Below are 27,739 nucleotides of genomic sequence, written 5' to 3'. Positions count from 1 at the left end.
TAGTGTAGTCTACTTGTCTCTGTAGAGATAGAATAATATCCAAGGTCTTACTGTTGATGGTTCTGTGGCTGTATATAATTTATGTGTGGCTCTCAGATAAAACATTTTGACGCTGCAGAAAACTGGTGAGTTTCTTCTCTTCCCCACCATCCCTATTTTGTTCTGTCCCTTTAATCTATATTTCAATGACTTACATTTTTTATGGCAGTCTTTAATATTCATTTAAACTTAATTTCACCTGAATAGAAACAGGCTAAGGGGATGGATGAGATAGAAAAAAACAAAAGTATCATTTTTCTTGGTGCTTTTCCTCTAATCTCCATCTTGGCAAGAGTCCTGCTTAGGACACTACGTCTGACTTCTGTTGCCAAGTTGCACGCATCTTTGGATAGTTTTTTTTCTTTTTTTCTTTATTGGTTTTAGAGAGAGAGGAAGGGAGAGGGAGAGAGATAGAAACATCGATGAGAGAGAACATTGATTGTCCGCCTCCTGCATGCCCTGCACTGGGAACTCGGCCCATAACCTAGGTATGTGCCATGATTGTGAATTGGTACTGGTGACCTCTTGGTGCATGGGTCGAAGCCCGACCACTGAGCTACACCAGCCTGACTGGATAATTTTTTTGAAATATTTTCTGGCCCTGGCTGATTTGGCTGAGCAGTTAGAGCATCAGCCCACAGACCAAAGAGTCACAGGTTCGATTCCAGTCAAGGACACATACCCTGGTTGCGGTTCATCAATGTTTCTCTCTCTCCCTGTCTCTCCCTCCCTCCCACTCTATCTGAAGATAAACAGAAAAATAACCTCAGGTGAGGATGGAAGGAAGGAAGGAAGGAAGGAAGGAAGGAAGGAAGGAAGGAAGGAAGGAAGGAAGGAAGGAAGGAATATTTTCTGAATCGTTTTGTAGTCTCTGGATGGAGAAGGCCTTTTTTAACATGGCACTGTGAAAGAAAAACAACAAAATGCCCAGCTGGTGTGGCTCAGTGGATTAAGCATCATCCCATGGACTGAGAGGTCCTGGTTCCATTCCGGGTCAGGGCACATGCCCGGGTTGTGGGCTCAATCCCCAGTAGGGGGGCGTGCAGGAGGCAGCCAATCAATGTTTCTCTTTCATATTAATGTTTCTATCTCTCTCTTCCTTCCTCTCTCTAAAAAAATCAATAAAAACATATTTCAAAAAACAAAAACAGCACAATGGAGTTGATAGTGTCAAGAGAGCAATCTAAAATGGAGCTAGGCAGCCTCCAGGAAGCTGAACTAATACAGCCCATCCATATGAAGTTGAACTTTTGAACTGGGCTAAACCACAAATGGCTACATCCTGCTACAATTTCGGGAACCAGCTCTGCATCACTGAACTCTCTATTAAGAAATAAAATTTTCACTTAGCAATAGATATAAGCAATCAATTATGTATAGCCCAGTATAAATCTGCTTGCCAGCACCAATCACAGCTCTTTCAAAACAACTTACATAGCCCCTTTGGAAGCCCCCCCCTTTTCAGTTTTTATAAATTCTCTCTTTCCCCCTGAGAACATGGTTGGGTTTCTACCCAAATCTGTGTGTCCAGGATTGCAATTTCTAAAGACTCCAAATAAAGCTTCTGTTTAATTTGCAGTTCGTGGTCAAAATTAATTGACATTACATGGTGTCAAAAAGTGGAATTCAGAGTGACTTACCTCCCCTTCTGGTGCCTTCATGGATCTGAGTAAGGTACCAAGAGTCCACTGCACTCTGCCATCTTCCCAGTGGTCCCGGATCATTATGGTAAATCCTCTTGGATCCGAATCTCCCACCTTGGTTGAGGTTTAGGCTCTATTTGGGCATCCTTTTCTGTGGGCTTTTTGTGGGTTTCTTTGTGTGTTTGTTTGCTTTTGTCTATGGGATTTAAAATACCTGTCTGGTAAGTAAGTACTCTTGAAAAATGGGAAATTCACTTTCTAAGGGGTTGGCTGCTGAACACCTACCTTCTGGAACCTGTGTTGGAGCTATGTACTAAATTATAGGCCCTTTTCTTCTTGCAAAGTTCTATCTCACTGGACCATATTTCCTGGGATAATTTACAGTTAAACTGGCCAGCTTGGGGTTCTTTTAAATTCCTAATTAGTCTATTTTCATGGTCAATTGGAAAAAGGCTACAAAATTAAACAACCTTATAGAACAGTGATTTTCAATCAGGGTGCCACAAGAATTTTTAAAACATGCAGTACCTGCCCTGGCCATTTTGGCTTAGAGGTTAAAGCGTCAGCCTGCGGATCAGAGTCCCAGATTCAGTTCCCACTAGGAGCACATACAAAAAAAAAAAAAAAAAAAGGTAGTACCTGACTATTTAGTCAGGGGCACTGACCTCTTTTCCCTTACGCATTGACCCATGCACTAAGAGGTCACTGGTTCGATTCCCAGTCAGGGCACATGCCCAGGAGGTGGGCCAAATCCCCAGTGTGGGGCATGCAGGAGGCGGCCAATCGATGTTCTCTCATTGATGTTTCCATCTCTCTCTCCCTCTCCCTTCCTCTCTCTCTCTAATACATCAATATAGAAAAAAATTAAAAAAAAAAAAAAAAGACAGCCAATGATGAAAAGCAACGACCTACAACCAAGTTTACACTATCCTGCAAAGCTATCATTTAGAATTGATGGGCATAATAAAGAGTTTCCCAGACAAGAAAAAGCTAAAGGAGTTCACCACCACCAAACCAGTGTTATATGAAATGTTGAAGGGTCTTCTTGAAGGAGAAGAACACAAATATGAACAATAAAATGGCAATTAATGCATATCTATCAATAATTGAATCTACAAACAAAATGAGCAAGCAGAACAGAGACAGACCCATATATACAGAGAACTTTTTGTTGGTTGCCAGAAGGTAGGGGTTTGGGGGGATGGGTGAAAAAGATAAAGGAATTAAGAAATACAAATTTGTTGTTAGACTGATGAACCTCAAAGGGAAGGGGAGAGGGAGGGTGGGAAGAGACAAACTGAAGAACTGCATATATGCATAAACAACGGACACAGACAATAGTGTGGGGAAGGCAGGAGGGGGGCAGGATTGGGGAGGAGTGGGTCAATGGGGGGGAAAAGGGAGAACATCTGTAATACATTCAACAATAAAGATAAGTAAAAAAAAAATGACAGACAATACAACAATAATTGTCAGGTGTGAATGAATCAAAATTATTATTTTAGTCAGATTGGCAAAAGATATATTTTTTGGTGTGCTGCAGAATTTTAGTAATTAGTATAGGTGTGCCATGAGATGAAACAGATTGAAAATCGCTGTTATAGGATGTATATTTTAATTGGCATTTTGAGACCTCCAAATGTACAAGGGATTTAAAAATTGCTTCACCCCAAAACACAAATTCTAAGTTAACCAAAGCAAATTCTGAGTTATCTCGGAGGCTTACTAAACTTAAAGAAACTTCTCAATATTCTTCTGATGTCTCCTTATCTACACCATCTGCTCCTTTGCTGTCTGACTTTCCTTTCCCTCTTTATCCTTCACTTGCTGATCTGCCTTTTTATAATGATGAAACTGAGTCTCCATTAGATAACCCCCATCCCTTACCACCTCATTTAAATCAAGTTGTTGGATGGGCCTGGCCAGGGACAAGAGCTTCCCTTCCCTCCCCTCCCCTCCCCTCCCCCTCCCCTCCCCTCCCCTCCCCTCCCCTCCCCTCCCCTCCCCTCCCCTCCCCTCCCCTCCCCTCCCCTCCCCTTCCCTTTTCTGGAATAATTTATTGATTTTTTGAGAGGAAGAGAGAATGCATCATCAATCGGCTACCTCCTGCATGCCCCCTACCAGGGATTGATCCTGTAACCCGGGCATCGAGCCTGCAACTCAGTCATGTGCCCTTGACCAGGAATCAAACCAGCAACCTCCTGGTGCATCGGTGAGAGAACCTTTATTTTTTACATCCCATGGACTAAAGTTGAGCTCCATGCCTTTATTAAATGTTTTCCTAATTCCAAAGAGGACCCCATTGTGTTTGCTAGATAATATCTGCTTACTATCCAAATCCAAATACATGAGCCAGGGTTCTCTGACCTCTGTCAGCTTATCCACACAATTGTAGGAGAAGGACATGTCAGATAAACAAGGTTGATGGAAAGACCCTATGAACGACTTCTCTCATCTAGGACAAGAAACCATGAATGAAATCTTAAAGCTGGCTAAACAGCTTCATTAAAAATACCTGAGGCTTTTCCTTGAGTTGGAAGAAAATTTAAAAATTTGTTCAAAAACACAATGAAACTGGTTTTGATTACTATGACAGATTTGAGAAACTTTTAAACAATATCCCAGCATAGATGAAGTCAATGAAGACACCTCAGTGCTTTTTAATTCATCTTTTATTGAGGGTTTAAAACAACAATTTAACTTGAACAACAATTTAAAAAGTAACAGCTTAATTGGGCCACCATGCAAACTCATGATTTAGGAAACTATGCTGAGCAACTCTCCTGAGTTATGCAAAAAGATACCTTAAAGAAAGCCACAGAAGCCCTATGTGCCCAAAATCAGGCAACCTAAGTAATGAATCTACAATGGTAACAACTGATGGCTAAATCTGCCTTTCAAGATCCTCAAGGCAAACCAACATTTAAAGGGGTTTTTAATTACTGCAAAAAAGCTTAATCACTGGGGAAAAGATTGTTAAGAGCTCAAAAGGCCTATAGTCCATAGAATTTGTGAATCCCCCTCAGGGATTCAGTTCAAGTTTTCTTAGCAGTAGGGTTGCTCTTAACTAATTCCTTAGGAAAAATTGATCTATTGGGAATGAGGGAACTAGAGACCGGGTAGATTTCTCTTCCTTGGAGTACTGAAACTATACAAATGGTGGGAGTTTCTAGTGGACCCATGACTGTCTCCAAATCCCTTCCAATTCTTTTTCAACTTGAACCTTTTCAAGAAACTCATCAATATCTTTTAGTTTCCTCTGCACCTGTTCATCTCCTAGGATGAGACTTTCTTGAAGCTCACAAAGCCCATCTTTTCTTCTTTCAAAACAGGGAAATATTCTTACATCTAAAGCTTCTAACTAATGACCTTGAAGAGGACTTGTCTGTGGACTCACCATACTATTCCAGTTTTTTCAGTCACCTTAATTGACCCAAACCTTCTTTTAGATCCCATTCCAAATGAACTGTGGTCAAAAAATGCCACCAACATCATTTCATTCATCGATCATTTTGAAATTTCAAACTGACAAAAATAAAGCACCCAACACCCATCAATACCCCCTAAATACAGAGGCCAGTCAAGGAATCAAACCTGTCATTGAGGAGTTTCTCAAACAAAGCCTCATCATTCTCCCATGAGCCCTTGTAATACTCCTGTCCTCTTTGTTAATAAACCTTTCAGGAGAGAATACAGATTTGTTCAAGATCTAAGAGCCATAAATAATGTAGTCATACCTAGGCACCCAATTGTGCCTAACCCTCGTACCTTATACCTTACTGTCAACCATACTATGAAAAAATAAATTATTTTTGGTTATATCTTTATAATGCTTTTCTTTTAGCATCCTTGTTGATCCTGAAAGCCTGATTCTTACTTGCTTTCACCTGAGAAGAACAATAGACTTGGACAGTAATGCCTCAGGGCTACACTGAAAGTCTGACATACTTTTCCCAAATTTTAAAGGCAGATACTGCCAATATAGAATTCCCTTATCAGTCCACCCTATTACTCTTGTGAAGGACATCCTCTGCTTACCTTCGGAAGCATCCCTTGAATATAGCCTCCATCTCCTTGATAACTAGAAAAAAATGAACATGAGGTACCTAAAGAGAAAAATTACTTCTGTAAAACTCCTTTGTCCTTAGACCCTTTGAGGTGTGGCAAATGGACTTTATTTAGTTGCCTTCTTCTCAAGGATCTAAATATGTGTTAGTAATGATTTGTATGTTTTCTCTTCGGGTGGAAGAATTCCCATGCCACAGAGTATGTAACTATTCCCAGGAAAGAGCTTTCCCACTTGGGGAATCCCCTCAGAGCTCTATAACAATCAGGGACCTTCTTTCACAGGACGAATGATACAACATGTTTGTAAGATCTGGCTGATTTTGCAACATTCCATTGTGTTTATCATCCCCAGTTTTCTGGTCTTGTAAAATGGACTAACAGGATAATCAAAACTCAAAATGACACCCTGCTGGGTCACTCAGTTGATTAGAGCATTGTCCCAATACGCCAAGGTTGTGGGTTTGATCCCTGGTCAGGGCACATACAAGAATCAACCAGTGAATAAGTAGAACAACAAATTGATGTTTCTCTCTCTCTCCCTCCCTTATTCTTTCTCTAAAAAATCAATATAATAAAATAAATTCAAAATGGCAAAACTTGTAGAGACTTTTAATATTCCTTGGCATAAGGGTTATCCTTTGATATTGCTCAACCTAAGATCTACTTCCTTCCGCAAACATTTACTGTCTCCTTTTGAAATTATTACTGGAAGACCCATGATATTAGGTCAAGGAATGTATGAACCCACACTGCCAAAAGGAGACCTCTTGCTCTACTGTAGGAACTTATAGGGGCCCTTAAGAATAACAGCTCGTAGAGAAAAATTTCTATAGCATGTTCCCAGGAGATCTACATCATTATCTCCAACCTGGAGATTGTGTCTATTGGAAATGCCATCTCCATAAAGATGCCCTTCACCCCCAATGGAAAGGCCCATATCAAGTATTACTAACGAATTCTTATGCTGCTAAACTTAAGGGTATTGACTCGGATTCATGTTTCTCATTTTAAAAGGATACCCCACCTGAGTGGTCCTCTAAGCCTGTTGGAGATCTTAAGCTGAAAATCTCAAAATAACGCAAGACCACCATTAGAATTTTCATTCTAGGATTGAAACAGATGACACCTAATGAAGACAGTTCTCCAAAGACCCTGGACCAGGCCAGTCATACATGATTCCACCCAGCAACCTTATACTTCGTCTTCCCTTTGACCATCTTTGTTTCATTTGTTGATTACATGCTATCATTACCTAATTTTTGCCTGAAGAAAACTTTTCATAAAAGTCTTTTCTTTTTCTATAGTCTAATTTCAAAATGAACATACTCAGATTCTTATGTCTACTTACTGCAATGACTACCCTATTTGCCCTTCAACACTCTTTTGCTCCCACTATCCAATGATTATCCAATAGTGCCAATTTAACTGACTGCTTGATATGTACCCAAGCTAACTATATTCACGATGAACCAGAAGTAGTGGCTTGGCCCCTCCACCTTGAAAGCTTATAAAACCTAACTGGACATATGGAATATTTAACCTTCCTGTAGCTAAATCTTTCTGTAAGGTCTTCCCAACCTACAAGGGAATACCCATAGATACATTCTGGATTTATAACTTGTCTAACTGTTTTGAAAATATAAATGATTCAGGCAGAATCTTGAGTTTTGTCCCTTTAAAAATATATAACTGCAGTCTTTTGTATGATTCAGATGACCATGAATTCACACCTCAATGAGTTTTAAGGGACTACAATGTTACTTCTTACAATGTCTCTCTAAAATGGGGAAATTCAGGAAATAACACCACTCAATCCTGGAAAGCAGATGTCCTCATTCTTGGGGACTAGATAAAAACTCTGGTACTTAGTGGAAAACAAATGAAATCTATCTCTTAGATTTCAAAAACTTGGAACAACCAAACCCTTGCTAATCTTTCTATTTTGACCCCAAAATATGCAGTCCCTGCCTCAGAAATAGGACTTAATACTTCCCTCAGAGTCTGGGTTGAAGGGCCTAATTACATGCTCTCACTTAAGGTCACTGGGTATTTCTTCATATGTGGGACCCAAATATACATCAACCTTGCCAACCTAGTGGTGAAGTGGATATGATATTGTTAATACCTGATGCTGTCACCAGAAAGACTCTTTCTTTTCCTTTCCTTTCTACCATTATCCCCAATCTAGGATCTTCTGTCTATAAACTTAGACCAAAACAAACCAAATGGAATTGGGATTTTGGGATATGATTTTTCAGTCCTCTCTCCCCCTGAAACCCCATAATAGATAAGTAAGGCTTTGAGCATACCTTTGCTAGAGCTTTCTTTTCTTGGTTTGGAGTAACTGAGTTAGAAGTCTATCAGAAATCTTTATATTCTTATAGCAAAACTTAGAACACTACTGTAACTGCCCTTGAAAAACAACAAGAAATGATTGACAGTCTGGCAGAAGTAATACTACAAAACCAGGGCTCTAGATGTGTTAGACACCCTAAAGGCGGTACTTGTGAGCTACTGGGAGACGAATTTTGTTTCTATGTCAGCAATCAGGTAAAGTAGTACAACAGCTTGAGGTTCTGAAAAAATATATAAAATTCTCAAATAGGCAGAACATTACCCTATAAATTGGAATTAGACACACGTACTTAGCTGGTTGCCTCCTGGAATAGGAACCTGGCTTTGTTCTATATTACAAGCCTTGATCATATTGGTTTTTGTGATTATACTGTTTACTACCTTACTATCTTATTAGGTGCCTTGAACAATGACTAACAGCCACTACCAGAATAATAGTAGCCTAATGCCCTAAGATGTTACAATGAATAAACCCTGACTAAAACCACCTTTACAAAGAACTTTTGATCTGAAGAATATGTGACTTAGTACCTTCCAACAAGCCTTCTCATTGCTCAAATGTGGACCTAAACTCTCCTATTGTATACTCAGGAATCGGCTTTTTCTCCTATGTGGGACATGACATACCAGGAATGAGCTTTTTCAATAACGTTGCTTTTTCAATAATGGTCCAGGGATGCTTCCTAATGATTGATCATTGATGCTTTTTAAGGAAGGATCTCAATCTAAAGGGGAAACTGTGAAAGATAGAGTTGATATTGTCAAAAGAGCAATCTAAAATGGAGGCCAAAGCCTCCAGGAAGCTGAGCTAACACATCCCCTTCATGTGAGACTGAACTTTTGAACTAGGCTAAGCCACAAATGGCTGAATCCTGATATAGTTCCTGGAAGTGGCTCTGCATCACTGAACTCTTTATTAAGAAATAAAATGTTCACCTAGCAATGAGCAACAATCATGTATAGATAGCACAGTGTAAGTCTGCTTGACAGCACCAGTCACAGCTCTTTTAAAACAATTTGTGTAACCCCTTTGGCATTGCCACTCTTTCTATTTTCATAAATTCTCTCTCTCTTTCCACCTTGGAACACAGTTGAGTTCCTACTCAAATTAGTAGTTCCAGAATTGCAATTTGTAAGGACCCCAAATAAAACTTTCTTTGCTTTTCAGTTCTTGGTCAAAGTTTATTGACAACACCAAAGGTAGAAACAAAGAGGGAAAAGATTGATGTATTTGATTACTTCAAAATATGATCTTTATGGGGGGGGGGGAAGCAAAGTCAAGTAACTAGGGAAAATATTTGCAATACATATGAAATTCTATGGGTTTTTTTTTTTTTTTCTTCATCTTAACACTATAAAGAATATCCACACACCAATAAGAAAAATCAAATACTAAAATAAAAGAGTCAGAAAATACTCAAAGGTGGAACAGACTGACAGGTCTCAGAGGGGAGGTGGGTGGGGATGGGGACAGGAAGAACTTAACCAAAGAATTTATATATACATATATGCATAGCCCAGGACACAGACAATAGTATGGTGAAGGCTTGGGGTGGGGCAGGAGCTGGGAGGAGGGGGCAAAGGGAAGTAAAATGGGGAACATCTGTAATACTGTCAACAATAAAAATATATATTAATAATAAAGAAAATATTCAAAGGAAAGAAATATAAATCACTAATAGCATGTAAAGGGATATTTAACTTCATTAGAAATTAAAGCCACAGTTTGTCTTTCAGTTTGGCAGAGACATAAAAATATAGTAATACTCAGTATTGGCAATAGTGTGGGGAACTGTCACTTTATCCTCTGCTGATGAGAATGGAAATTAATAAAAGCCTTTTAGGAGGACAGTTTGGCACTATCCAGAGTCTTAAATTTTGCTTACCATTGACTCAACAATTTTTCTTCTGGCATTTCCCCCCAGTTTTATTGCGATATAATTGACATATAACATCATGTAAATGTAAAGTATTAGACATACATGATGATTTGATACACTTATTTATTACAAAATGAGTATCACAGTAGGGTTAGTTAGCATCTCCATCACCTCACATAATTATCATTTACTTCTGGTATTAATCTCAAGAAAATAATAATCGGGAAAACATAACAATATTCTCATTATAATGTCACTTATAGTAATATAGTTAACAGTTATATACAGCATATTTTATAAACAAGGTAACTTTATTTCTTTTTTTAAAATTTTTTTCTTTATTGAGTTTTAGAGAAAGAGGAAGGGAGAGGGAGAGAGAGATAGAAACATCCATGACAGCCCTGGCTGGTTTGGCTCAGCGGTTGGAGCATCGGCCTGTGGACCAGAGAGTCCTTGGTTCGGTTTCTGCTAGGGGCACATGTGAAAGAGAAACACTGATCAATGGCATCCTGCACGAGTCCCAACCAGGAATCAAACCTGCAATCTGGATATGTGCCCTGACTGGGAATTGAACCCTCAACCCTTCAGTGCACAGAACAATGCTCCAACCAACTGAGCCACACTGGTTTTTACTCACCATACTATATTGCTTCCTAATCAGCCTAAGTGTTCAACCTAAGTGTTTGCCAGTATAAGATGCATTTAATAGGTTATGGAATAGTATGCAACCACAATTATTTTTGTAAAACATGTTCATACGTATATATGATCTGATCTAATTTTTCTTCAAAGGCTTTATTTTAACAAAAAAAATCAAAACTAATATGTTTCTTTAGGCATTGGTACTATGGGTAATTTTAGTTACAGTGGTTGAAAACATGGCCTTGGAATTAGAAAGACCTAGTTTCTAAACCTAGCTCTACGCCTATTTTGGTTATGTAGTTTGTGTTGCTATTTAAGCTGGATGCCCCAATTTCCCTCATTAATAAAATGGCAATGACCAATCTCTCAGTGGTGTGTGTAGGTGTGCATGTGTGTGTGAGAGAGAGAACAAGATAGAGAATATTACATGATACTGTATACAGCATACTTGGTACCTTTCCTGGTAGGTGTTCAATAAATAGAAATACTTATTATTTGTATACTTTTTCTAAATTATCTGAATGTTTCATAATAATAATACATTACTTTTATATTCAGAAAAGTAAAGCCATTTCTATTTTGGAAAAAAGAAAAGAAAAATATTCCCAGAGAGAGAGAGAGAACACTCAGAATGCTTTGAAATTGATCTGTGTGTTGCCCTCAAGTGAATATTCAATAATACTGGGTTTGTTGTACTAGGTCCCAAAAATAAGAATGAAGGAGGTACATGTTGTAGATTAGCAATACTACTACTCTGTAAGCATTTGGTATGTAAGAGGCACATAGCTAGAATGTCTAATAATGGGCAGGAACTACTGGAAGAGAATAAGCACCTCCTCCATGCTGATTCTGCTTCTCAGGTCTAGTGGGACTTTGTATCCAGCTGTGTGTTCTTAACAGTACTGGTTGGTTCCAACAAAGACATTAGAGACACTAGGAGTTGTGCCTCCAGTGGGAAATTGGCTTGATTTTTTTTTTTTTTTTTTTTGCTGTATGTATCTATCTCCACACAAACTTGTTTCTGTATTCTTTGCTGTATTTTCCATCCTCCAGTTGTCTGTTATGACCACCAAAACACTGAATATGGAATAAACATATTGATAGGAAAAATTAGTTTTTCAAAGTCATGTACTTATTGCAGATTTTACATCCCGAAGTCCAAAGTCTAGATCTGCAGAGCTGTGATATTTCGGATACTGCTCTACTGCACCTGTGTAACTGCAGAAAACTGAAGAAATTAAACTTAAATTCCTCAAAAGGAAACAGAGTTTCTATAACTACAAAAGGTATGTGTATTAACATTGAATGAATTGGTAGATTACTATTCACCATCTGGTATAATTTAGGAGTGAAAAAAGGGGGAAATATGTCAAAAAATATGAAGATGTCAAAGAAATAGAAACTATATTTATCAACAAAAAGATTCAAACTAAATTCTTGCTTATAACCAGTGCTAAAAGTTAAGAAATATACTGGGTAAGTCACTACCTTGTATTTTAAACATATTTAAAATAAACATGGCATGTACGCATAATCGATGGACATGGACAACAAAGCGGGCGACGGGGTTGGGGAGGATGGGGAGGAGGGTGTCAATGGGGAAAAAAAGGAGAAACATCTGTAACAAAAATAAATGAATAAAAATAAATAAAATGAACGTGTATGGATACCCACTATATTTTATTTTTTTAAAAATATTTTTTCCTTTATTGATTTTTTAGACAGAGAGGAAGAAAGAGGGAGAGAGAGAGAGATAGAAACATTGATGAGAGAGAACATCAATTGCCTGCCTCCTGCATGCCCCCCACAGGGGATCAGGCCCACAACCTGGGCATGTGTCCTGACCGGGAATTGAACCGGCGACCTCTTGGTGCATGAGTGGATGCTCAGCCACCCAGCCACACTGGCCAGACATGCCTCCTATATTTTAAATATTTTGCCTGATACAGTGGGACAAGAAATGACCAGTTCATACTTTGTTAAGGCTTTTTGGATGCACTGTTACAACAGAAAGTTAAATTATCATCAGATTAAATTTACCAAGTATTCTCCTATCAGTCTGTACAATGCATAGTTTTTAAAGATAGCCAGACAACTGCATTTTTCAGTGTCACTATTATATGAATTAGTGAATTTTACCTTTTTTTTTTTTTTCCAGAATAGGAATTTTTACCTTTTTCTTCAATATAAGAAAGAGGGACTTATTTGATTAAGTTTCTGGAAAATTTTGTGGGTCATTGGCTATATTTTGCAATCATCTCTGGCAGCAAGTTAGGATTTTCATAATATTGCAAAGAAGCATACATTTTTAAATGTTTCCACAAATAATGATTCACTGAAAAGAACTTTTCTTAAGATATGAAAACAATAAAAATGACCTACACATAAATTTACTATCTTCTATTTTATGTATTTTGCCCATAAAAGTATCTTTTTCACAGTGGACTGAAGGACCCAGGATCCTGAAGTACTCTTTTACTTATGTGGCACATTATCATGTACCACTCTCCAATGTGCATTTGCATCAGTTTAATTAGATTTAAGGACTTCTCTTTCCTTGACCCTCAGTAAGACTGGTCCAGGCTAACACAGGAGCATGGCGGTAGAAAAGGGCAGAGTCGAAGAGAGAAGAGGGAATGCGTAGGCAGGTATGATTCCTAAGGATAAGCATGGAAACATTGCTGAAGACACTGGGGCAATTTAACTTTGATTTTTCTTCAGAGGCCACAAGAAAAGTGACTTTATTACTTTAAAACTTTTGTTTTAACAAAAAAGGGGAATCATTTACTATTTAATTGCCTAGTATGGTTCTGAATGACTTAGCTATTTCCTAAGAGCAAATCTGATCTCTACTCGTAAACAATGAAGGCCGACCATTAATGGTAGATATTCTGAAGAATATACTACCAGTGTAGACTGTGTATAGAATTCCTGAAACAGTCCAAAGACTTAAATAATGACAGCATCACTAGAAAATAAGTATATCCTCACAGAAACAGTCCAAAGACTTAAATAATGACAGCATCACTAGAAAATAAGTATATCCTCACAGATGGGCTATCATACAAGTAGATATCATGTAAGTACTGGAGATCCCTAAAATGAAAATAAGTCACATTTCTCATTTCTATACATTTAGAGCTCATTGATACATAATTGTGTTTTCCCCCAGGAATAAAAGCTGTGGCTTCATCTTGCTCATACCTGCATGAAGCTTCTTTGAAGAGATGCTGCAGTCTCACTGACGAAGGAGTCCTTGCTCTTGCACGCAACTGTCGGCTGCTAAAGATCGTTGATCTAGGTGGCTGCCTAGGTATCACTGATGTGTCCTTACATGCATTAGGAGAAAACTGCTTTTTTCTGCAGTCTGTCGATTTTTCAGCTACTCAGGTGAATGAAATATAGACATGAAATACAGATTTTGTATGTGTTTGTCCAGTGTATTTTCAATGACTCATTTGAAGAACATAATTATATTTTTATTGACTACTTCATGCTTTTGTGGTTAAATAATTGCAGTATGATTTGGTACATTCCGCTCCATTATTTTAAGTGAGGGTGGAAGGTATAGTGTGGCTAAAACACATATTTGCTGAATGGGAAGCAATAAAGTTATATATAAATTATTAATAATTTTTAAAGAATTTTACTTCCATCTTTTCCATTTATGTGCTGTGTTGTTTTTTCCCTTTGCTTAGGTATCTGACAATGGTGTGGTTGCACTTGTTAGTGGACCTTGTGCCAAGAAATTAGAGGTAATTTAATAATTTCTATAATGATGATGCTAACTAAATTTTTATATTATCATTAGAAATTATGTATTTAGCCCTGGCCGGTGTGGCTCAGTTGGATGAGCATCATCCCATGCACTAAAAGGTCACTGGTTCGATTCCCAGTTAGAATACATGTCCAAGTTGTGGGCTTGATCCCAAGTGAGGGTGTGCAGGAGGCAGCCTATCAATGTTTCCCTCTCTCTCTCCCTTCCTCTCTAATATCAATTTTTTTAATTAAAAAGAAATTATTTTTTAAACCTAGCAGACAACCAGTGCCTTATTATCATTTAAGTATTTCCATGGATTTTTTTTGGTCTCTACCTCTTTATTCCCAGAGGGAAAAAAAAAGGTAAAGTAGGAAATAAAGTGTATTTTAAAATAAAAACCCATTTCACTTCCAATGAAAGTTCTTATTTTCCAGAAGTTTTAGCTTCTAATATATTTAAAAATAGTCTTATTTTGGATGAAGATTGAAAATGTATCAAGGTAAAGTGATGTTCTTTAGAATTGTCAGGTTTGACTGATATTTCTACCAAGACTACTATTCTCTTGCCACTATATTTTTCTGGACCTCTGAAGGGATCCATAAAGCTACCACTATGGCATAAAATTATTTTTAGCTGAAGATTTTTGATAATCAGTCCATGCAAACAGAAGATTTGTCTGAATTACCACCCTCTCCCCATCTGCCTAAAAGCAGAGCCTTCCAAAAGCAATGCACTGGCCATCAAACCCCCAACAAGGAAGATTTCCCGTAGAGCAGAGGTCACTCTTATCACTGGAAATATCAGATGAGAAACTGCATACACAAACATTGTCATAAGACTAGCATACCTCCTGTGTACTCTCCTAAAGGCCCATTTTGTCTTTCCCAAAAGTCATTTGTTTTTCTCTAAGTGTCCTTTCTTCCCCTCCCCTTTCCCTATTAATATGGTATATAAACTAAATTCTAGTCACTTTTTTGAGCCACTTTCTCTGTAAGCATGCATGTGAATAAACTTTGTCTTTTTTTTTTTTTCCTTGCTAATCTGCCTTTGTCGGTTTAATCTTCAGGCCTCCAAAAACAGAACCTAAGAGGATAAAGAAAACGTTTTCCCTCCCCAATAGCCACATTGCACAGATGTTTAAAAAGATCTTAGATTAGTGTTCAGTCTTTGGATTCAATAACCTGTTTCTAAATATATTTAGAAGCCTTTTGTCCTAGGATTTGGGATTCTTCTTTCCCAGTTTATAGTGAGTTGTTTTTCTTTTTAACTCTTACGTTTGATATAGCTTGTTTGTCAATAATAAGTCGTATCAAATCCTTTTTGGAAGTAAGCAGGCTATAAATTAATTGCAAGTGTTAGTAACAGGTATTGTAATTGAATGGCGGTGCCATGTTTTTGCCAAAATATTTCTCCTTGAGTTAATGCCCAAAGAGATTATTTTTGTGGTATTTTATACATCTGCATCCTGTGTTATGTATGTGTGTGTGTGTAAAAAATAGCACATATTTCTTTTTTACAAAAGTTTATTTTGCCAATCCTCACAGGAGGATATTTTTTCCATTGATTTCTAGAGAAAGTGAAAGGGAAGGAGGAAGGAGTGGGGAGAAAGAGAGAGAGAGAAACATCGATGGGAGAGAGACACATTGATTGGTTGCTTCCCTTATGCACCCCGACAGGGGTCAGGGTATCAAATCTGCAACCCAGGTATTTACCTGGGAATCAAACCCATAACCCTTCAGTGCAAGGATCAATGCTCCAACCACTGAGCTACACCACCCAGGGCTTTTTTACAAATGTTTTCATTAAGAAGTTAACCATCTTTTTCTTATACCATGTTCCAAATCTTAAATTGCATCCTAACTGTAGGGACAATAAACTCTGCAATAATTTTTACTATTTTAAATGCTAGCATTATTGAACAAATGTTAGTATTTCAGCCTTAATATTAGGTTAATTTTTTAATTGATTTTTTTAGAGAGAGAGAAATATCAATGTGAGAGAGAAACATTGATTAGATGCCTCCTGCATGCCCCCTGCTGGGGATTGAGCCTGCAACTCAGGCATATGCCCTGACTGGGAATCAAACCAGGACCTCTCAGTCCATGGGACTGAGCTCAATCCACTGAGCCACACTGGCCGGGCAGATTATTTAATTCTTGCAAAAACATTATCCTATATTCACCGTCATTTTTTTTTAATATAAATTTTTTATTTATTTTTTTGTTACAGATATTTTACCTTTTTTACCCCATTGGCACCCCCCACCCCACCCCCACCTTCGCCCCATCCCCGGCTTAGTTGTCCATGTCCATTGGTCATGCATACATGCATATAAGTTCTTTGGTTTATCTCTTCCCATCCCCCCACCCCCCCACCCCCTCTTCTGAGGTATTCACCATCATTTTTAATAAAGTTCTCAAGCAGTTAACCTAGTTTTATCACTTTCTAATAAAACACCAGGAAATTAGTTGTTATACAGTGATAGGAAGTATACCTCTATTTACTTTAGCATGATAAAACTGGAGTACCAACCTAAGCAGTACATAGAGTGAATATACTTTCACCTTTGGTCACAGCATCTTTCTGCCAACAGTTTCTGAGAAATTGAAATACAAACTCAACTGATTCTTCTTTTGTGGGTGATATGTATGCCTACCTTTTATCAGGTGCCCTGTTTCAATCTGTGGCTTTTAGTCTGGTAAATTAAATTATCGATCTTGCTAAATTGTTTAGAACTTGAAAATAAATTTGATTAAACATCTAAGGGTTTTCCCTAAAGATTGACAAATAGTACAGACTTGTGTTATAGCATTTATTCATTGTCATGAGTTTTTCTGAAATCTCTATTGATCTGAGTTCCCAATGAGTAGGGACCATTTTGTTCATCATTTTGTCATCATTTTATCCCCAGGTTTTACTGTGGTTACAGACAAATGTACCTCAATATAAATGTTCTCATATTCTTATAGTCATTTTATAACTTTCTACAATCTTGACAATTAAAAGTTTAATTTGCTGTCAACAAATATTTATTAAGTACCTGTTATGTTCCAGGCACTGGCATATCAGAGAACAAAATATGTTTATATGATGTATCATTCTTTAATCATTTTTCTGTTGGGAATTCGGATTATTTACCATTTTTGGCTATTAGAAATAGCCATATATTGGGGCATATCACTTTTTTCTTCCATTGTTATCCCCAACTCCCCAAAATGGAACAAATATTTCCATAAATATTCATACTTTTTAATGGTCCTAAATTTATATTGTTTACCACAAAGGTATGTCGTGAATTCACAGTTTTTGCCAGGACCCCAATTTGCCACATAGAATATTTTCTTTTTTTTTCTTTTTTCCTTTTTCTTTTTTGGTATGTGCCCCAAGCGGGAACCAAACCTGGGACTCTCTGGTCCACCGGCCGATGCTCCAACAGCTGAGCCAAACCGGCCAGGGCTATTTTCTTTTTTTTAATTCCTTAATTTAATATATTTTAAATGGAACCTGAGTCAAACATTGTTCTTTCCATCTGTTGTTCTCAAAATATATTTCTTTGTCTGTAACCTTTGCTACATATAACATAGAATACTTTTTGTCTCAATTTTTGAGTTTTCAATATACTCAGGCTTTCTTTATTTCTAAGATATGATTAATTATAATATGTATACCAACTTAATATAAACTTTTCAGGAGAAAAGACATAGTACCACCATAAATATACATATCAACTATTAGATGAATCATCCAGAATTGTTAAAAAATGTTTTAAAATTATAGTCAAATATACAAAATCACCTTTTGATATTTTCTTCCACCTTTTGGCTACTGTGAATGCCCCTGCTATGAACATAGCTGTGCAAATATCTGTTTGAGTCCCTGTCTTCTATTTTTTTGAGTATGTACCTAGAAGGAAAATAGCCAGTTCATATGTTTAACTGTTTGAGGAACTGCTATACTGTTTCCACAGCAGTTGTACCATTTTACATTCGATGCAAAAGGGTTCCAAATTAGAGCATCAAATAAAGGATATGTAATATTTCAAACATATGGAAAAATATAGAAAGTAATATAACAGAGACCTGAAGGCCAGTCACTTGATTTTTTTTTTTTATCCTCACCCGAGGACATTTTTCCATTTTTTGCACAGATAGAGTGGGAGGGAGAGAGAGGAAGAGAGAGAGAGAGAGAGAAACATCGACGTGAAAGAGACACATCGAGTGGCTGCCACCCGCACGACCAACCAGGGCCGGGGAAAAACTGCAACCGAGGTACATGCCCTTAGCGGGAACCGAACCCGGGTCTCTCCGGACCGCAGGCCGATGCTCTAACCGCTGAGCCAAACCAGCCAGGGCCAATCACTTGAATTTTAACATTTTCATTTTTTTCAGTTCTTTTTAAAAAGTATATGTTATATGTAAAGTTCGTCCCTCATTTATTCCCTCTGTCTTCCTTCAGAGGTAACTACTATTCTAAAGATGCCTGTGTTTGGTACTTCACCTTTCTCTTTCTGTAGTATTGTTTTAAAATTTTACTTAGTAGTTTCATAATGTATGTGTTGTTTTAATTTAAAATTGTTTATAAAAGTGTTTAAGCTTTATTGAGGTATAAATTACATACAGTAAAATTCACCCATTTTAAGTGTACAGTTTGATGAATTTTGGTAATTGTTATACAGCCTTGTAACCACCACCATAATTAAGATTAGAACATTTTCATCACCCTAAAAAGTTTGCTTCCTCAATCTTTGTAGTCAGTCCCTTGCCAAAGCCCTCCCCCCAAGCAACCACTGATTTACTTTGTCATTATAGTTTTGCCTTTTCTAGAATTTTATATAAATGTAATCATGAAGTATATAGTCTTTTGGGTTTTTTCTCTCTTCTTTTACTTCTTTCACTTAGCATAATGTTTTCGAGATTCACTCATGTTGTTGGACGCATCAGTATTTCATTCCTTTTTTTTTTTTTTTTTTTGCTGAGTAGTATTCTGTAGTCTGGATATGACACAGTTTGTTCCTACATTGACCATTTGCCATTTGATGGACATTTGGGTTGTTCCATTTTGGACTATTATAAACACAACTGTGGATATTTGCATACAAGTCTTCATGTAGACATGTGTTTTTATTTTTCTTGGGTAAATAACTGGGAATGGAATTGCTGGGTCATATAGTACATACATGTTTAGCTTTATAAGATATTACCATACTGTTTTCCAAGGAATCTGAATTAACATTATGTTTGAGATTTATGTTTACTAATACAAGTAGATATTTTTCATTTTAACTGTTTTTACTTATTCTATTATATTAGTGAACCACTATTTATTTACCTTGTCACCACTTCTTTACTATTACAAATAATATTGCAATGAGCATATTTATAAATTGTTTTCTTGCACACACATACAATAATTTTTCTCTCTCTATTTTGGATACCTGGAGTTGGAATTGCTAGATTCTAGTGTATACTCGTCTTTAGCTTTAATGGGTATTGCCAAATGTCTTTATGAAATGGTTGGGCATTTAACTTATAAAGCTGCTATACCTTCCAAATTACTGCAGACTTACATTGGTCCTTTCTATAGATTTTTTTCTTAAAAGTAGACATTTGGTTCTTTTTATATCAGAGTATTTCCCAAGCTTTTTCATACTGTTATTAAGAACCTACTTTTTCTTTTGATTATCCTTTATTTTTAAATAGGAGATTCATATGGGACATTGTGTGAATCTGACTGATGAGTCTGTAGAAGCTGTCCTTACTCGCTGTCCTCAGATACATATATTACTGTTCCATGGATGCCCCCTGATAACAGGTTAGTATGACAGAGCGCTTGGGCTCAAATCCTGGTTTTATCTTTTAATAACTATGTGACCTGGAGTAAATTATTTTACCCATTCCATTATTCAGTTTCCTCGTCTATAACATGGGTATAATGACAGTACCTACCTCACAAACTTGGTCACAATGATTATTTGACAACACTTTACAGGGAGCCTAGTACACAGTAAGGGCTCAGTAAGTGTTAGTCATGGTGGTGGTGATGGTGTTAATAAATGTTAACTCTGATGACAATGAGCATAGTGGCAATGGCAGTGGTCATGATACTAAATGCTTTATGGAGATATTTAAAAATTTTATAATATTACATTATCAAATATGCTAAATGACCTGTTATCTATTATCTTATAAAACTGTAGCTATTGATATTAAGAATAATTTGTAATGTGATACTTCAATGAAGGAGAACAAAATAGTCACAACCCATTTGGCCTGTATAAGAGCCATGACACCACTATGCTCCCGAAAACATAGTGCCTCACCCCTTTTGTATTACCCACGCCTTTGCCAGAGTATAACCTGGATCTCACCTGTAAATCAGTACTTATGCCCAGTGCTTCCAGCTCATTTCTCTGATTACAGGCTAAACAGTTACCTTCCAGATTGAGTTACTTTCCTAGAAGTCCTTTGGACAACTTCTGTGTGTGTGTTGTTTTTTGTTTGTTTGTTTGTTTGTTTGTTTGTTTGCATTGTCTATCTACACTAAATCTACAACAGATTATATCTGGTTATCAGTGACATCTGTAACAAAGACTAAATCTTAGTTTAGGCAAAACAATTCTCAGAAAACTAAAGCCAAAAGAGACATTAGAACCTAGGGAAAGTTGTGGAGGGACAAGAGTAGGAAAAAACCTTCACTATAAACCCTTCTCTACCTTTTGAATGTTTTATCATGTGGATGATTTTACCTATTAAGAATTAATAATTTTAAGAAAATAATTTAGAACCAGAAAAACTCCCACGATTGACTACAGTAGAGTGTACACTACTCTGGGGGTTGTGAGAAGGTAAAAAGAGGCTCTCTGGTCATCAAACAAAGCATAAAACTGTATTCTAATAAGTAGGCCACTAATGTAAGGTAGAGGAAACCATAATATGTGAAATGTAATAACAGCAACCTTTAATAATACACCTTTCGGAATACCAACTAAAAGTGTATAAACGTACCCACTGATCTATGTGCACATTTCATCAATACATTGAAACAGCAGGTGGTACTCATAAAGCGACTCTATTTCCTCAAACTCACTTAATAACAGATCTGCTCTAAAGGGGCTAATTTTTCCCAAAGCCAGATGAAATATCAGACATGTGCCACTGACTTTTCTTATCATTCTCAGACAGTTAAAAGTCATGTCATTTCATATTACTGAAACCCTCTCATTTCAGTAATTAAGATGTCTTAGGCCCATGTAATAGTCCAAACAAGTTCAAGTTAAAGCTCTCTGCTCCTAGGTCAGCTCAGGTTTGCTGTAGGTAGATAGGCTGCAGTGGGTAAGGGGCCATCGTTAGCTTCCCTGGTTTACCATCTCATGCTTCTCTTCCTTCCCTAGCTCGCCCACCACAGTTTTTGACCCCACCAGTGTGGCTGGGGTGAGCAGGAGGGGAGATAAGGGAAAGTCTGACTTGACCACTGCTATTGTGATCTAGCATCAGCACTCTGGGCTCTTGGGTAAGATGATCCAGATCTGCGCTCTCCCAGATACGGGCACTTTTAGGTCATTCAGAGCCACTTACTACCACTCCTCTTATCATTGCACATATCTCCTATCTGCAGTTCTCTTGATTCAAAAACAAGTGTCTCTTCCGGCTAGTGGCTAACATTTTTTTCCTCTGTCCCCAGGTATCTAGCAATACACCTCCAATCTTTTAGTTGAGGTTTCCTAACCTATCCAGGTTGCTTTTGCTGGGACCTAAGATAGGTCACCCCAAAATATCCCACAATGGCATACTGATTACTTTAGGGTTACTTGATAAACAGCTAGTGCCAGAGGGCACCTTGAACCTCCCTTTTCTCCTTGAGAGCAGGAAATACACTTTCCCTGTGAAAGGTCCCCTCCCTGCTCCTGGAGGGCCGAGAGCTAAGAGATCCAGAGCCAAAGAGTTTCTATAAACACTTTATTAATTTACTACTTAAGCCTGAACTTTGTTTAGATTCCTCACTAATAAATACCCAAACTTTGCTTAGATTCCTTCCTAATGAGCACTAATTTTTTTTGTCCTGTCAATTCTTTACAAAGTATTGTTTGTTTGTCTAAAAAGTATGAAAAGGTGCTTGGCTCAGTCATTTCTTTGAGCCTCATTTTATTATCTGCGTATCATATTGTGATTCTGCAGTGAGCACATATTAAATTGGTTTTTCTCCTGTTAATCTACTCTTGTGTCACTTTTATTATTTTATTACTAATCTAGCCATAAAAACTATAAAAGTTTACAGGGAGATTTCTCTCCTCTCTGACAATTTCATGAACAAAATATAAGGCAACCTCATGCCAGCCCACATCTGTACACGGGAAATACATATTTTAGACAATGAGAGTTGCAGGTATTTCCCAACTTCAGTCCTCTCTTAAGCTTCGTGGATTCTCGCCATAGCCTTTTGCCTTTTGGTTTTCCTAGGTGTGGGTCTGATACTAGTATACTCTGTCCCCAGGGTTCCAAGGACATATTAGTGTACTGTGTCCCCCACAGTCTCCAGCTGGGCTTGAGGGGAAGAACAAGCATCTGCAGCTCTCTTTCTAGAACTCAAATCACAGCGATCTTCCAAGAAATCTTTTCTTCAATTTTTAACTCTCCATCCCTTCCCACTTTAACACTTTTATGTCTTTGAATGAATTAGGCACCATGGATTCTAAAATCGGTTTTCAGCCAAGTATCTGAAAGTCATTTATAGGTGGTCTGGTAACTGATTTTGGAATTAGAGAGTAGCTGGTAGCTCTAGTCCTGAAACATTCGCTGAAATAGATCTCTTTTAATGCTCTGTTATATTTGTCACAGGACAACTTGGCTACACAACATGTTATAAAATAAACTTTTGCTAATTTTACCATGATTATCTTTCTGGTTACGATTTGGAAATCATTAAATTGACATTTTCCCACTACTTTCAGTAGAAGTCAATTTAGAAAAATGTATACAATGAACCAAGAAAATTTATCCTTAGGCAAATTGCTTAAAGTAATTATCAAAGACCTTAATGTGTAATGAAATCTTTAGAAAATACAACAAAAAACTTATTTGTGTACCACAAGAACAATATTAAAATGCTTAAATGTGCCTAAAAATGATGGATAAATATCAATTTTCAAGTCTGGGAAATATATTACAGTGATTAATCTGATTTGTAAACCAGGAGACTTTTGAGATAAGTTACATAATTATTGAGATCACTGGCAACTAAAATATATTATCCGTTGGTGAAGTCAAGAGAAATGCCTAGCTAGTATGGTTTCAGACATTAGGAAAACTTTGTTCCCCATTCACATAATGACTCCAAATACTGAATTTACCAACTCTACTTTAAGATCCTAAAAGACAGGGATTTTGCGATATAATTATTTTCTTTCTTTTTTATTTTTAATTGAATTTATTGGTGTGACATTGGTTAATAAAATTATATAGGTTCCAGGGTACAGTTCTATAACACATCATCTATATATTGTATTGTGTGTTCACCACCCCAAGTCAAGTCTCCTTCTATCACCATTTATCCCCTCTGTACCCTTTCCTACCTCCTCTAATTATTTTCTTATTATGTTTTGTCTTCCATATCCAGCACAGTATTATACATAGAGATACTTAATAAATATGTATAATTCTAGATTACAAAAGTAAAATTATTTTCTTCTATAAAATATAGCTACTTTATTGAGACACTCATGTAGAAATTTCAACTAAGGCAACAAAATACAGTAGGTATAAAATTCAGAAGTGAGAGATATGCTAGAGATGTCAGTTTTCAAAAGAAATATCTGAGAATGTATTTCACAACCCTAGAAACCCATCATTCACACAAAAAAAGTTTTAAATGATTGAAATAATGATTATTAAGAAAGAATTTTGGTTGCAACAGCATGGATGGACGTGGACAGCATTTATGCTAAGTGAAATAAGCCAGTCACAGAAAGACAAGTACCATATGATTTCAGTAATATGTGGAATCTAATGAACAAATCAACTATCAAGCAAAATAGAGACAGATCCACAGACAGAGCAGGCTGACAACTGTCAGGGGGAAGCATTGGGGGTTTGGGTAGAAGGATTGAAAAAAAAAATGTTTTTTAGTTAAAGAAAAAATAATTTGGGTGAGAACTTCTTTGGAGAAGGCTGCTATTTGACCTCTCAACTAGAGCCCAATAAGAGGGCCTTCAGCAGGACTACTCTGGCCTGATAGGCGCCTTTGCTGATGTGTAGGCCACCTGCTGATGTGTAGGCCACCTGCTGATGTAGGCGCGGAAGAAAGGCTGCTGCTGCATTCAGATCAGCCTGAATGCCCAGAATCTGAAGGTGCTGAGTGTTGCTCATAGGCCAGATGTGGGCATGGTGGGACTGAGAGCCACCTAGGGTATGGGTACAAATGGGACCTTGGATATTTTTCAACTTAAAATGTGGTTGGACATTTTATAGTAGGGATGAATAGAAAGCCATAGTATTACCTAAATGTTCATCCAGAACAGGGCAAGAATGATTCCTCAATGAACAGAGACAAAAGAAGACAAAAATAGAGTTGATATCAACATTATACCTTAAGAGGAGACCTTGTTCAACATTCAAATTAAAACACCATTATCACCCTGGCCGGTTTGGCTCAGCGGTTAGAGTGTCGGCCTGCGGTCCAGAGAGACGCGGGTTCGGTTCCTGCTAAGGGCATGTACCTCGGTTGCAGTTTGTCCCTGGCCCTGGTTGGGTTGTGTGGGTGGCAGCCACTCAATGTGTCCCTTTCACATCGATGTTTCTCTCCCCCCCCCCCCCCCATCTGGACAAAAAAATGGAAAAATGTCCTCGGGTGAGCATTAAAAAAAAACAACCATTATCAAAAAATGCCATGATATATTTAGAAATATTTTAAATCAAAATAGAATAATAATTATAATTACAATAAGAAAAACACCAGAAAAATATCAGAAAAGCCATTCCTATGTCTGTGGTCAATTAAAGATTATTTCCCTTTCTATAGAAAAAGAAAAGACTTTAAAATATTCTGATTTATTCATAATACAGTACAAAACCTAAACTGATTCTTTTTTTTTTTTTTTTTTTTATCCTCACCCGAGGGTATTTTTCCATTTTTTGTACAGATAGAGTGGGAGGGAGAGAGAGAGAGAAACATACACATCGAGTGACTGCCACCCGCACGACCAACCAGGGCCGGGGACAAACTGCAACCGAAGTACGTGCCCTTAGCGGGAACCGAACCCGGGTCTCTCCGGACCGCAGGCCGACGCTCTAACCGCTGAGCCAAACCGGCCAGGGCTAAACTGATTCTTAATACTGAGACTTACTTAGCCATTTCCTATTCAAGGAGTTATTTATTCAGTAGACTTCTAAATTAATGTGTTTAAAACTTTTTTTTTTTTAATCCTCACCCGAGGACATTTTTCCATTTTTTGTTCAGATAGAGTGGGAGGGAGAGAGAGGAAGAGAAACATCGACGTGAAAGAGACACATTGAGTGGCTGCCACCCACATGACCTACCAGGGCCGTGGACAAACTGCAACCAAGGTACGTGCCCTTAGAGGGAACTGAATCCAGGTCTCTCTGGACCGCAGGCCGTCGCTCTAACTGCTGAGCCAAACTGGCCAGGGCTAAAACTTAATCAAATAGAGCGATTTACTTGTAATCTCTAGAGTATCGATGGAATTATTATTCAACCCATAATATATAATGCCCTTGATATACATTAGTCAAATTATGAACATATAATTTATTTTCTTTTTTCTTTTTTTTTTTTATCCTCACCAGAGGACATTTTTCCATTTTTTGTTCAGGTAGAGTTGGAGGGAGAGAGAGGAACAGAGAAAGAGAGAGAAATATCGATGTGAAAGGAACACATCGAGTGTCTGCCACCCACACAACCGACCAGGGCCGGGGACAAAGTGCAACCGAGGTACGTGCCCTTAGCGGGAACCGAACCCGGGTCTCTCAGGACCGCAGGCCGACGCTCTAACCGCTGAACCAAACCGGCCAGGGCTATAATTTATTTTCTTAACACTAAATACCATTTCTTCCTGGGTTTAGGGAATTTTTTGACTGTATAGTTCAGATCTTTTGGTATTACAATGGGAGGAGTGACCATCTAGCCTGTGTCTCACCCCCTTCAACTCAGGATCACCAAGGGAACAACTGCCTAAGCCAGACTTTCTTATAAACCTATTAACAGTATTTGCCAATGGAAAGGGTCTGCTTAGATTGCTCATTTAAATAGAACTGAACTGCCCTGGCCGGTTTGGCTCAGCGGTTAGAGCGTTGGCCTGCAGGTTCAGTTCCCGCTAAGGGCGCGGACCTCGGTTGCAGTTTGTCCCTGGCCCTGGTCGGTCGTGCAGGTGGCAGCCACTCGATGTGCTCCTTTCACGTCGATGTTTCTCTCTCTCTCTCTGTTCCTCTCTCTCCCTCCCACTCTACCGGAACAAAAAATGGAAAAATGTCCTCGGGTGAGGATAAAAAAAAAAAAAAAAAAAAGAACTGAACTGACTTTATGGAGCATGGCAAACTGGTGAATTCACATCGATTCTTTTCTATCCATGTATCTATCAGAGTATTTAAAAATAAAGAGTCCCCAAACAGAACCAACTTCCTCTGAGAGCAATGGTTCATACACATTGTTGAACAGTTGTATTTATCTGAAAACAAAATATGTCCAATGCTTTATTCTTTGTAAAAAATAATGTTCTGATGATGTTGATTTCTGTGTGCATGTTAAAAGCACATGTTTCTCCGTCCATCTAGTATTTTGGTTTTATCTTCTCTCTAAAGATATATGATAGAAATGTAATTCAAGACAACTCTTAGATTTTTGCATTCGCACTTTGGGTTTCAGAACAAATTATATTGGTTTTTCTTTGTAATATTATATTGGTTTATATTATAAAAACTATTTATAGTTTTTAGTGATTGAGATAATACTTTATGGCAGCATTTTTCAAATGGATCTCCAGACCCATTTGCACTCTTAAAATTTTGAGGATCTCAAAGAGTTTTTATTTATGTGGGTTATATTAATAAATTTAAAATTAAAGCTGAGCCCTGGTCAATGTGGCTCAGTTGGCTGCCTGTTCAATTCCCAGTCACAGCACATGCCCAGGTTGCAGGCTTGATCTCCAGTAGGGGGCGTGCAGGAGACAGCAGTGTTTCTCTTTCACATCAATGGTTTCTCTTTCTCCCTCACCCTTTCTCTATCTCTAAAAATCAATTTAAATATATATTTTTAAATATGTTTTATTGATTTTATAGAGAGAGGAAGGAAAGGGGAGAAAGAGATAGAAACATCAATGAGAGAGAATCATCAATTGGCTGCCT

At 37.6% G+C, this 27,739-nt stretch overlaps 1 protein-coding gene across 1 annotated transcript in view; it reads left to right on the top strand.

The window, feature by feature from the left end:
• The window catches only part of AMN1 (antagonist of mitotic exit network 1 homolog), a 60,366-nt gene that overhangs the window by 17,819 nt on the left and 14,808 nt on the right, over window positions 1-27,739 (top strand). The window contains exons 3-6 of the mRNA XM_036252663.1: window positions 11,769-11,913; window positions 13,800-14,017; window positions 14,326-14,382; window positions 20,087-20,198. Coding sequence (XP_036108556.1) covers window positions 11,769-11,913; window positions 13,800-14,017; window positions 14,326-14,382; window positions 20,087-20,198 — 532 coding nt within the window. The remainder of the gene's footprint in view (window positions 1-11,768; window positions 11,914-13,799; window positions 14,018-14,325; window positions 14,383-20,086; window positions 20,199-27,739) is intronic.

Source organism: Molossus molossus, unplaced genomic scaffold, assembly GCF_014108415.1.
Source record: "Molossus molossus isolate mMolMol1 unplaced genomic scaffold, mMolMol1.p scaffold_m16_p_10, whole genome shotgun sequence".
Lineage (NCBI taxonomy): Eukaryota > Metazoa > Chordata > Mammalia > Chiroptera > Molossidae > Molossus > Molossus molossus.
Note: the sequence above shows the minus strand (reverse complement) of the source record. Positions and strands in the feature narration are given on the sequence as shown.